The sequence below is a fragment of the Mytilus trossulus genome, unplaced genomic scaffold, assembly GCF_036588685.1.
Source record: "Mytilus trossulus isolate FHL-02 unplaced genomic scaffold, PNRI_Mtr1.1.1.hap1 h1tg000070l__unscaffolded, whole genome shotgun sequence".
Taxonomy (NCBI): Eukaryota; Metazoa; Mollusca; class Bivalvia; order Mytilida; family Mytilidae; genus Mytilus; species Mytilus trossulus.
The window spans coordinates 5,698,801-5,711,312 of NW_026963294.1; the positions used below are offsets into that span (position 1 = coordinate 5,698,801).

General features: G+C 31.9%; 1 protein-coding gene across 3 annotated transcripts in view; it reads right to left on the reverse strand.

The window, feature by feature from the left end:
- The window catches only part of LOC134699485 (uncharacterized), a 34,446-nt gene that overhangs the window by 1,229 nt on the left and 20,705 nt on the right, over positions 1-12,512 (reverse strand). For 2 of the 3 annotated variants that reach the window (XM_063561074.1, XM_063561073.1), the window contains exons 11-14: positions 7,044-7,201; positions 5,118-5,253; positions 2,926-3,123; positions 1,322-1,414 (exon numbers count right to left, since the gene is read on the reverse strand). In XM_063561074.1, the coding sequence (XP_063417144.1) occupies positions 1,322-1,414; positions 2,926-3,123; positions 5,118-5,253; positions 7,044-7,201 (585 nt within the window). Of the gene's footprint in view, positions 1-1,321; positions 1,415-2,925; positions 3,124-5,117; positions 5,254-7,043; positions 7,202-11,562; positions 11,580-12,512 lie in introns of those variants that run through there. The other variant, XM_063561075.1, reaches the window with a different exon arrangement.

Sequence of the window (12,512 nt, forward strand, 5' to 3'; positions counted from 1 at the left end):
TTCATTGATGTACTACAAAAATACAACAAGTTTATATAACCAGTCCATTGGAAGCAGGGATGATTCCAGGTGTTTTCAAATGGGTCCTTTGACCATCAAAATTAGGAATTTTCACCTAATTGGGAATTTTTTTCCGCATAAAATCTATGATGAAATAACATTATTTTCCTGTAAAAACGGAAATTGTATCAAGTGTTACCTGTTCCATAATGTGTGGACATCCTATTTCATGAATGATCTATCAACATGTATTTTTCAAAAATGCTCAGACAGTCGGACTTTTGATTTGAGAGCCAGGCAGAAATATTGATTTATATTTTATATAAACATATTATATAACCGGTTCTGTTGGGCGATCTGCTTTTCCGAGATCGGCACCCATTAAATTTATCAAAATTTATAAGTTTTACTCCCTGTCGAGGTCTGCTTTTACGAGACCCATTTTGACAAAACGCATCTATTATCGACCTGCTGGGCGATATGCTTTTACGAGATCAAATACACCCATAGCATTTTCTTCAATTTTATTTAAAGGTCTGCTTTTGCGAGAACAAAGGTATTGAGAAACGTCTCTAATAACCACACAATATAAATTATGATTACATACCTTATCTTAGCAATCTTCCATTTACATTATTCGTATTCGGATTTTAAAACACTTTGTAGATAAATGCCGAAAAATGTAATTGCCTAAATCGGTGACGGAAACATTTCCGAAAATATCGATTTTTTTTTGATTTTTTTTTTTTTTTCTGAATTGGGAATTTATTTTCACACATTTTTTTGGGGCCGCTGGAGGAATTAAACTATATAGAAGAATCATCCCTGGGAAGTTACAAATTCTAACAAGTTTTAAAAATTCTTCCTCGTCCTGTTCGTTTGAATTTCAAGTATTTAATCTCTAAATTCAATAGGCTATAAACAAGACAAACAGATATAGGATTAGTTGATCACAGGATTAGTTGAGGCATCTATATACAAAGTATGAAGCATCCAGGTCTTCCAACTTCTAAAATATAAAGCTTTTTAAAAGTTCGCTAACGCCGCCGTAGCCAGATCACTATCCCTATGTCGAGCTTCCTACACCAAAAGTTGCAGGCTCGACAAAAATGCAACAAAAATTTCACACATTGGCTGAAAATAGATGGATGACCATGTCCAGTGACAAACAATACATCAGGATTAACCCATATATGTACAATACATCAAAATAAAGGAAAACTAGACAGGTCTGTGTGCTTCTTTCTTTTAGATATAAGAATTTGAGAATCAACCATGTTAGCCCATAAAGTGATTACCGGTACATGTATTTTACACTAACCTCAGTATGAAACTCATGTTTACAGTCTAACATCTTAGTCTCTCCATACGACAACTCATCATGGCAAATCACACATATATCATCTTCATCATCCTACAATTACACAAAAATACATTATTTTTTATTCAATGTTTATCTTCCCCAGACTGAATTATTGGAGCTTGACATATTTATAGACAATCATGTTTCATAAAAACCATGTATGTTGGTATCTTGATGTCCCATTGATTAGAGCTCGTATGTTGATCTTTTGATGTCCCATTGATTAGAGCTCGTATGTTGATCTCTTGATGTCCCATTGATTAGAGCTCGTATGTTGATCTCTTGATGTCCCATTGATTAGAGCTTGTATGTTGGTATCTTGATGTCCCATTGATTAGAGCTCGTATGTTGATCTCTTGATGTCCCACTGATTAGAGCTCTATGTTGATCTCTTGATGTCCCACTGATTAGAGCTCTATGTTGATCTCTTGATGTCCCACTGATCTTGTATCTTTTGCCTCTCTTTTGAGGTAATAAATAATTCATATTACACCATATTACCAAATATACATTTAATATTTTCCAGTCTCATGGTTTTGTTCTGACGGGGTATCAACCCTGTTATATCCTGAACTGGGGTTCAATTAAGCAGTTCAAAATGAATTTGGTTTGTTATTAAGAACCCAAGATATGAACTCTTGGTGAAGGAAGTCTGTCCGACGTCTGTAGTTTGATCAACACACAAATCTCCAGCATTTGAAGGAACAATGATGTATGTTTAAAATAACCTATGGTACTGTAAATTCAGAAATTATTGCGTGCATTTATCATGTCTGTTTGTGTGATTTTGTCATTTTAGACCTAAATGCAATTTTAATTTTTACAATTTTTAGAAAAATCCTGTTTTATTCATAAAAAAACATTTTAAAATGCGAGTTTAAATTATTGCATTAAACATTTATCGTAATAATAAAATCCTCGCAATAATTTCTGAATTTACACTACCTAAATGTGTGTAATATCACATTTACAATATGTTTGCTTGTAATTGTAAGTGTGTCTTTTGATTGAGTTAAGCCATTTCAATTGATATTTTCATAGTGTGTCTTTCTATATTGTGATTTAACATAATTTTTTAGGTTAGGGTGAAGGTTGGCACCTATTGAATCGTTTAAAACCTGCTGCATTGTTTTGCAACTCATACATTGGTTGTCGTTTGTGTGGTTCATAAATGTTTCTAATTTTTTACATAGATAAGACTGTTGGTTTTCCTGTTTGAACGGTTTTAAACTAGTCATTTTTGGGCCTTTTATAGCTTGCTGTTCGGTGTTTAATAGCCAAAGCTCGGTGTTGAAGGCCCTTCTTTAACCTGTAATTTTTTCCCATTGTGACTTGGATGGAGAGTTGTTTCATTTACACTCATACCTCATCTTCTTTTTATCTATGAACAGTCGTCAAAGAATTGATTCATAAGATGGATGCATATTCGTATAAAAAACAAACTTACAAATACTCCTATTAATAAAGGTTGATGGTGGCTAACTTTAAGTAGGCTAGTAATTGATAAGGAGTCTTTAACTTCCTACAATGCAACTGAATGCAATAAGTCAGACAGCACTTACAATCATTTTTTCTGATGTGTGTAAAGCTTGCTTGGCCTTCATGGCATTGTATACTTTTATCTGATTGGCTCTCTCTTCAACTGTTTCCATGGTGACCTGATTGGAGGGATGACCAGTGGCAATATTTTGAAGCTCCGCCTTCCTCCTGCCAGTCATTGTTGATGTCTTGCCTTTGACATCTGATGCCTGCATAGGTCTCTGTTTATAAATACAGTAAGAACAATCATTTAACTCATTATAACATACCAACATATATTAAAAATAAACCTAAAAACTTTCAATTAAGATAAAAAATGACATCAATATTGAATCAATTTTTTTCCCTTCACAAATAGGCTTGGATAGAGCCAACTTCTGACTGTGGAAAAAAACATTGTCAATGTCTTCCAAATTGTGTACAGTATCGGAGAACCAAAATGTTTTATATATGTCCTATTATGTAATAACAACCAATTTTATTCATTCAATGCTGCAATATATTTTTTAGAATCTTAAAATGTGGAGGTAAGTAGAGCTTTGCATGTACATTTGTATTTAAAGATACCTGTGTGTTGTCATATAGATATACTGCTTGTATATTTTATTTGCATACTATCTGTTTTAGTGTTATGCATATGTAAATTTATCAGGTAAAAAGCTCTCAAGATCCTACTATTTACTGTTATAAAGTTTTGTGAACCCAAATCAAAGTGTATTTTCCTATTTGTATGCAGGATTTAAAATCAAAAGAAATACAATTATGGTCACCACAATTTCTAACTTTTCAGGGTCCATGCCTTAGAATTAAGTGATTGTCTACTATATAGATATAGGAAGATATGGTGTGATTGTTAATGAGACAACTCTCCGTCCAAATAACAATTTAAAAAATAAACCATAATAGGTTAAAGTACGGCCTTCAACACAGAGCCTTGGCTCACACCGAACAACAAGCTATAAAGGGCCCCAAAATTACTAGTGTAAAACCATTCAAACGGGAAAACCAACGGTCTAATCTATATAAACAAAACAAGAAACGAGAAACACGTATAATCTATTGTGAAGGGCAAAAGGTAGGTTTATGGTGTTGTCATATTCTACTTATCTATAGTGAGGGCAAAAGGTAGGTTTATGGTATTTTCATATTCTACTAATCTATTGTGAAGGGCAAAAGGTAGGTTTATGGTATTGTCATATTCTACTTATCTATAGTGAGGGCAAAAGGTAGGTTTATGGTATTTTCATATTCTACTAATCTATTGTGAAGGGCAAAAGGTAGGTTTATGGTATTGTCATATTCTACTAATCTATTGTGAGGGCAAAAGGTAGGTTTCTGGTATTTTCATATTCTACTAATCTATTGTGAGGGAAAAGGTAGATTTATGGTATTGTCATATTCTACTAATCTATTGTGAGGGCAAAAGGTAGGTTTCTGGTATTTTCATATTCAACTAATCTATTGTGAGGGCAAAAGGTAGGTTTCTGGTATTTTCATATTCTACTAATCTATTGTGAGGGAAAAGGTAGATTTATGGTATTTTCATATTCTACTAATCTATTGTGAGGGCAAAAGGTAGGTTTATGGTATTTTCATATTCTACTAATCTATTGTGAGGGCAAAAGGTAGGTTGAGGGCAAAGGTAGATTTATGGTATTTTCATATTCTACTAATCTATTGTGAGGGAAAAGGTAGATTTATGGTATTTTCATATTCTACTAATCTATTGTGAGGGAAAAGGTAGATTTATGGTATTTTCATATTCAACTAATCTATTGTGAGGGCAAAAGGTAGGTTTATGGTATTGTCATATTCTACTAATCTATTGTGAGGGCAAAAGGTAGGTTGAGGGCAAAGGTAGATTTATGGTATTTTCATATTCTACTAATCTATTGTGAGGGAAAAGGTAGATTTATGGTATTTTCATATTCTACTAATCTATTGTGAGGGAAAAAGGTAGGTTTATGATATTGTCATATTCTACTAATCTATTGTGAGGGAAAAAGGTAGGTTTATGGTATTGTCATATTCTACTAATCTATTGTGAGGGAAAAAGGTAGGTTTATGATATTTTCATATTCTACTAATCTATTGTTAGGGCAAAAAGTAGGTTTATGGTATTTTTTCTTTATTTGTGCCATTTGGTTGTTGTCTTATTTATATATACCGTATTTCCTTTAATTTATATCATTTGTTCATAATTACTTCCACATACCTGATTATTTGTCATTTTGTGTTCATATTTTTTTATTATAACCGTCCTGGCTATCTCCATGATTTCTTTAACGGTCAGACCACTGAGTCCACCCCTGACCACTCGTACCTCTTGAATAACATCCATAACCTGTGACCTGTAATCAAGATATACATATTATACAAAGGAGACAAGATATCTAATATACTTCTGTTTATATGGTCTCCTTTTTTAATATATTTTGCACTGAATAAGTTTGTTTTGGTATGCATGTGGCATGATAAATTTTCATATTTATTTCTATATATACATAAATTTGGATTTGATATTTTTCATCCATCCATGGTGATGACAGTCTGATCTTTAATTTATTCACAAATGTTATTCATAATTTGGCGATATTTGTGAAGATCTATTGTATAAAATACTACCAAATCATGGTACGTCACATCCAGTTGTATACGAAAGTAGGTCTAATAAAATATTCCCTTGACTTTGACAGTTGTAGAAAACTAACCCTGCATTTCAATGTACTTATTTTTTTCTGAGTCATAAACGTGTATGTTGGGTGTCTGAAAGCATCATTCTTTTTTTATTTGATGGTCTTATAAAATATTTTGGAAAGTTAAGGTTACATAGTTACCAAAGCAGGTAACCAGTAAATAACAGTGTAAAAATTGGGTTGTTTACTCGAAAGGATTAAACTTTATTCATGCAAAGTATTTCTTTGGTTAAAATAAAGGTAAATACTGTACATTTTTTTCAAAAATGCCAATTTAACAAAGACTAATAGGGAAAAACCAATGGTGGTATTACACCTAGACAGAGAAACAGCCTCTTGCAGGCAATACGGTGGCCTATAATTGTTAAATTTAAGTGTCATTTTGGTATTGTGTGGAGAGTTGTCTTATTGGCTATCAATGCACATCTACTTTTTATTACCCCGCAACGAAGTTGTACGTGCCATATAGTTTTACCCTTGTCCGAAATTCCGTCATTTCATCATTCCTCAACAAACCACTATATGGAGTTTTTTCTAAACACCTTCAGATATTGGGCTAATTTTTTGTATGTGAGTTTAATAACCATGATGAGTTACAGATAAAGTTTAAGTTTCTTTCCACTCCACTAATTTTTGCCGAAATTACAGACTTTGGACATTTGAGAAATTGTTGAAAATCACAGTTATACGCACATTTTATCTAAATGCCTTCAGATATTGGGCTGATTTTTGGTATGTGAGTTAACCATGATGAGTTACAGATCAAATTTAAGTTTCGTTCCACTCCACTAATTTTTGCCAAAATTAAGGGCCTTTGGACTTTTAGAAATTGTTGAAAATCACAGTTATACGCTCTTTTTTTCTAAACGCCTTCGGATATTGGGCTGAATTTTGCTATGTGAGTTAACCATGATGAGTTACAGATCAAGTGAAAGTTTTGTTCCAATTCGCTAATTTTTGCTGAAATTACAGGCTTTTGATAAATTATAGAAAATCACATTTATACAGATTTTTTTTCTAAATGCCTCTAGATTTTGAGCTGATTTTTGATATGTGCAACTACCATCAAGTTTGTGTCCACATGTGTTTATGTTGAAATTGCAGATTTTTCAACTTTATGGGACGAGGCCATTCGTGTAGCTTAAACACAACTAGTTTATATTTTCTTTTACAAAAAATTCATAATTGGTGAATTTATAAAAAAGATTGCATGAGCATTTATAGTAAATAATCAATTAAAATTCTAAGCATTACCAAGAAAAACTGAAATGTACTTTTTGCCCCCAACCTTTAGTTATCTTGCCTTTTTGTTTCAGTTCAATTTTCCATATTATTTTTTGTTCTCTTGATCAAACTGCTCATTCAATTTTGCAAGAAAAGCAATACACAGTTAGAAACGGGAGATGCACAATTTCTGTTCTGCCAAAGCTTCCATTTTACAATACCTTGTAAGTCCAGTATAGACTTCCATTAACATCTGAACTAGTCTGTCAAAGTTATTGCTCTTGGTTGTCTTATCTGCTGCAGATTTGTGTCGTATCCTACTTGCTGCTGGTTTCTTAACATCCGATGGTTTGGTTTCTTTCCTTTTCTTTTTGGTCACCTAAAAATTCAAATTTGATTAAAGTACATGTATTATAAAGAGATTTAAAACTTTTTCTAGCCATTGACACTTATACCACATCTTCTTATATCTATTTGCATCTAAACAGTATACACCAGTGGATAGTTGCCTCATTGACAATCATTTCACTACTCCTTGTTTCTATATTTATATACAGTTTTTTATGTTTACTAATTTAAATAGGTACATCTTCAAATTTGTAGTAAAGTCTTATAACTGACTATGCGGTATGGGCTTTGCTCATTGTTGAAGGCTGTACGGTTACCTATAGTTGTTAATGTTTGTGTCATTTTGATCTTTTGTGGATAGTTGTCTCCTTGGCAATAATACCACATCTTCTTTTTTATATATTCTTTGTTTCATTTATTCTAGATCATTCCTTGTTAACTTACTGATCCTCTGAACCAGCTTATTTTTAAAGGTTATCAGCTTAACATAGTAGTAAAATTGGATATATTGTTCTTGTCTGTACCAACATTTATTTTTGTTGCCTTTTAGGAACAGTTATTTATATCCTTCATCCTGTCAATGTTTGTCAATGAGAAAATGAGGATAAAACAAAGTGTTATTACAGCAAACAATACTACAAAAATGACATAAAACATAGTGTGATGGATACAGAGTGTCATAGAATAATTCAAGTCTAATCTCGGAATTGACACAGAATGATAGATGTATTAATAAAATAAAATAATAGTATGAATAATAAAACTTAAATTTTATATTAGATACATAAAATGTACAAAGACAACATCCAGGTTATCAGAACAATATTACAGTGTTTAGATTGTTTGAAGTATAGTTCATACAAGATAATTATAAGAAAGCAAGTTTACTTGGGTACACAATAATCTCTACAACAGCAAGCAGACAGGATGGAATGCATAAAGGGTGCAAAAATGTAGAAATGTGATGGTGTTATCTCCCTTATACAGGGGTGTGGAAATATTTGTTGTGAGCACTTGTCCCCGGGCAAGTGAAACCTAAAATTTTACTTGTCCGGAAAAAAAATTACTTGTCCTGATGATCCCAATAAATATTCGAAGTACTTCTTGTTAGCTAATATATAATTCTTACTTAGCACTGTTGTGCATCACAAACAAATGAAATATATTTGTTTATATGTGTAAATAATTAGGAAAGTAGGAAATCATTTGAAAATGGGTTAACATCAATGGGACAGAAACCTAACAGCAAACCAACCAATGAAATAACAACAACAACAACAACAATACTTTATTTTAAGAGGGTTACACAGTTAGCTATATAACTAATCTTCCCTGAGGCCCTCGTAATGAAAAATCAAACAAAACACAAACATATACTAGTACATTGCATACATACATTAGCATAAAAAGTCAAGTGTGATAATAATGTTCAATACAACTTGATAAAATGTGATGAAAAAATAAACATGATGACATGATCAGTTTTTTATATTATTTATACAGCTAGGTTGATTTCAATAAATGATCTGAAATGACATGTGAGGACAATTTTGCAGCAGTTTTTTTAATAAAAATTGTAGCCAGTAGGTACTAAATTTGAGGACAGTCAGTGATTGAAGAAATGTAAACTAAATAATAGATAAACTATTGATTTTGTGGTGTTTCTCTCAACTGACACACTTGTTTTTTTCTTGATTATTTATTATTGTCTTGATGGGCAATTAAAGTGTCCCTTTTATTTTTCACTTTGACAACAAATAATGTTGACTTTTCATCTATAAATAAGACTTCATCAATAAATAAGACTTCATCAATAAATAAGACAAAAAATTAATTTATTTTCCGAATTTCCTTAGATAGCCAGGGGCAATCTGATATCCATGATGTCCGAAATTCTCGCTTTTGTTTTTTTTATTAAATACTCTGTGTCCTCCATTTGCATTTAAGGTTTTCTACTCAACTCATGACTCATTTTGTCTTGTTTGCCCACCTTTTTATTTTGTCAATCTGAATCTCGATACAAAATTTAAATCAAAGCCTGAAAGGCTGTAAAAGCAATTGCTGCCATGTTTATGTTTTGGGGACTTTTTTTTCATCCACATATATTTAAGAATTAAACAGGACAGGAGTGTTGTCTAGTGAGAATTAAGAAGGTTTTAACTTTATATCAATTAAAGACTTTAGCAGAAAGTCATTTTTAATATGTTTTATATTTCACAAGGAGACAACACGTTTACCAGGCTAAAGTTGGGGTCAAATATACATGTGCTGAAACATATAACTCCAAGAGAAATTATTATGGATTATCCCCTAGTAGTGTTTGTAACTGGGCAATAATTTCCTTTATTGATTTAATTTTCATAATTAATTTAAATTTAACACTTCAGTTAAAACATTTCAACTTTCCAGACGCAAATGTTGAAAAGCGGGAAAGAAACAAAATATTTTACAAGACATAAACATGTAAAAAATAAAATTATATATATTTCAGCTGACTAAAAATAGTTTCATAATGTTACTTTGTCATCATTTCTTAAAAACTAAGTCCCAAACATTATTGCTCAGTTGATATGTGTCATCCTCATGCGGTACGAGATAACTATAATTCTCGTGCAATCCCGAAAAGAGGGGCCATCACAGACAAACATGACATTAAATCGTCATTATACGAACAAGAACAAACAGCTCTAAGTTGCTTTGATATTTATCCAATTTTCAGGAAACATTGTGAAAATGATCTTCAATATTTCGAAAACATGTGAAATAAAATTGCAAACACGGTGGACCGTCGAGGGTTAACAAACGTAGTAGACTCGTCCATTGGAAAGACGAGGATAATGGTTTCATTATTTGTCATGCATACCCAGTTTTGAATATGATATCCAAAAAGGATGTACTTTTTTTAATCTATGAAACTAGAAAATTCCAAATTGTAAATATCTCTTGGTATCTATCACGTTTGGACGGGTCCATTTCATTAGTACGGTGATCGATAAATCTTACGGAGTTATGACAAAAAAGGAAAACAAACTTATTGTTATGTGTTTTTAACAAGGGTTTCGTTCCTCTAAATTATTTGCGCAAACAAATCAACAAAATAGGTCAGTTAACTTTGTCTATTTTTAGATTACAGGTAATCATTTGACACTACGTATAACCTGATAACCTGTGTAGTGATTTTGATTTTACGATAAATTTATGAATGAACGACAATTTTATGAATGTACAAGAGCACCTGACCTCTTTCTTAAAAACACACCAATTAAACATATAAAACCGTATATTATAAAAGATAATTCAGTCAAATTTTCAATACTAAATCAACAACTGAAATGATTCCATATTTTGTAGAAACATCGTACGAACGGAAAACGGAATCGCAGGTATAAAAATGCATTTTTTTTCACTCGGACGTCTATGTTTTTTGATAGTCAAACGGTTGTCCCCCTAAATACAAAAATACATCTACAAGAACGTATGCTGAAACTTCTTAAATCCACTAACGTTTTTCAAAAGTTTCAAGCTATGTATTGCATTAGAAAACATACATAGGTGTTTAAGAATGACAGACCAGGAGCCTGTTTAACAAAATACTATGGCTTGATCTGGGCGGAGTCTCTGATCTGGGTCACAAAGATGGCCATACACGACGGCATGAAAGCAATTGCTTTAAAAATGACACTTCCGGTAAATGATGGATAAAACCTAATCGACGATCCCAGGTCAATGGACAAAGCCAATGCAATGTTACGCGACTCGGGTTCGCATACTTATTTTTTATTTATTTTGGTAATTGATATATTTCCTGTATCATGTAATATTTATCGTCATGAACATGGATTTACTTGCTGAACATTGGTTTCTTTTACATAAATTAAACATCTTTATACGTTTTGAAATTAATTTGATGTTTTTGTTGGATTTGAACTTTGTCTTGTATATTTTTTTACTTGTCCACGGGCAACCAAGACAAAAATAATTACTTGTCCGGTTGTTCAAATGTACGAGTCGGGCGAGTCAGGCATAGCATTTCCACACCCCTGCCTTATATCTTCATTTCTCATTTCAATTTTGTAAAAAAATAAAATAAGAGAAACATGAAAGTCCTACAAGTTTAAATTGCAGTTTTAGAGTTTTTTCCAGGAATACAAAATAAGCATAGACAATTATTCCACTCAGTACAATTTTTACAATTGAAATGTAAAAGCTGGAACTTTTGTAGAAATAATTCTATATAACATGGAATTATTTTTTAATATTCTTGTGGTACCTATAAAATGCATGTCAAAAAAGGCAAAGAAATATGTTAAGATTTCAATGATTGAAAGATGATCCATGTTTATGAACTAGCTACAAATCTAAACTGCAAAGCAAGCGACACTCAAAACTCACCTATATCTCAAGTCTTGCTATAAAGTCAAATAAAATATAAATAAGAAAACAAATTCCATTACTTCACAGCTGTGTGAATATAACAGCACCTGCACCTGAGGGTTATTCCATTAAAATGTTTGTGGTAGGGTAGGAAGGGAAGTTTAAATATTGAATATGGGTCAATCCAGGGTCATGGGTCTTTTTTCAGTATGTGTCTATTACCATTATGCGAAATTATATAATAAATTATTCTTGGTTGTAAGGATAATTTTTAAAGTCCTGTCCTAACCTCCCACATATATTTTAATGGAATAGTCCTGAGTGTGTGAAACAACAATGAAATTAAATTTTCTGGGTTTTTTTTTCTGGTAATGAAATCACAATAACAATAGCCTTGTCGAGCCTTCGACTTTAGGCAAAAAAGCGAGACATAGCAATCCTACATTCTGTCAGCGTTGTTGGCGTCGTCCACAAATATTCACTCTGTGGTTAAAGTTTTTTGAAATTTTAATATCTTACTTGAGCTATTTTGGATTTCTACCAAACTTGGACAGAAGCTTATTTATGTTCATAAGATAGTATCCAGAAGTAAATTTTGAAAAATAAAATTCCAATTTTTCTGTATTTTACTTATAAATGGACTTAGTTTTTCTGCCATAAAACATTATTCACTTTGTGGTTAAAGTTTTTAAAATTTTGATAACTTTCTTAAACTATCCTGGATTTGTACCAAACTTGGACAGAAGCATGTTTCTTATCATAAGATAGTATCCAGAAGTAAATTTGTAAAAAAATATCTATCTTTCCGGTATTTTACTAGTAAATGGACTTAATTAGTTTTTCTTCCAGTTAACATTACCTACAGTTTGCAGTTAAAGTTTTTAAAACATTTTTAAGATACTTCAACTCCCTGGGATTTTTACCTTACTTTGACAGAAGCTTCTGACAATCAAAAGATGGTATCGATG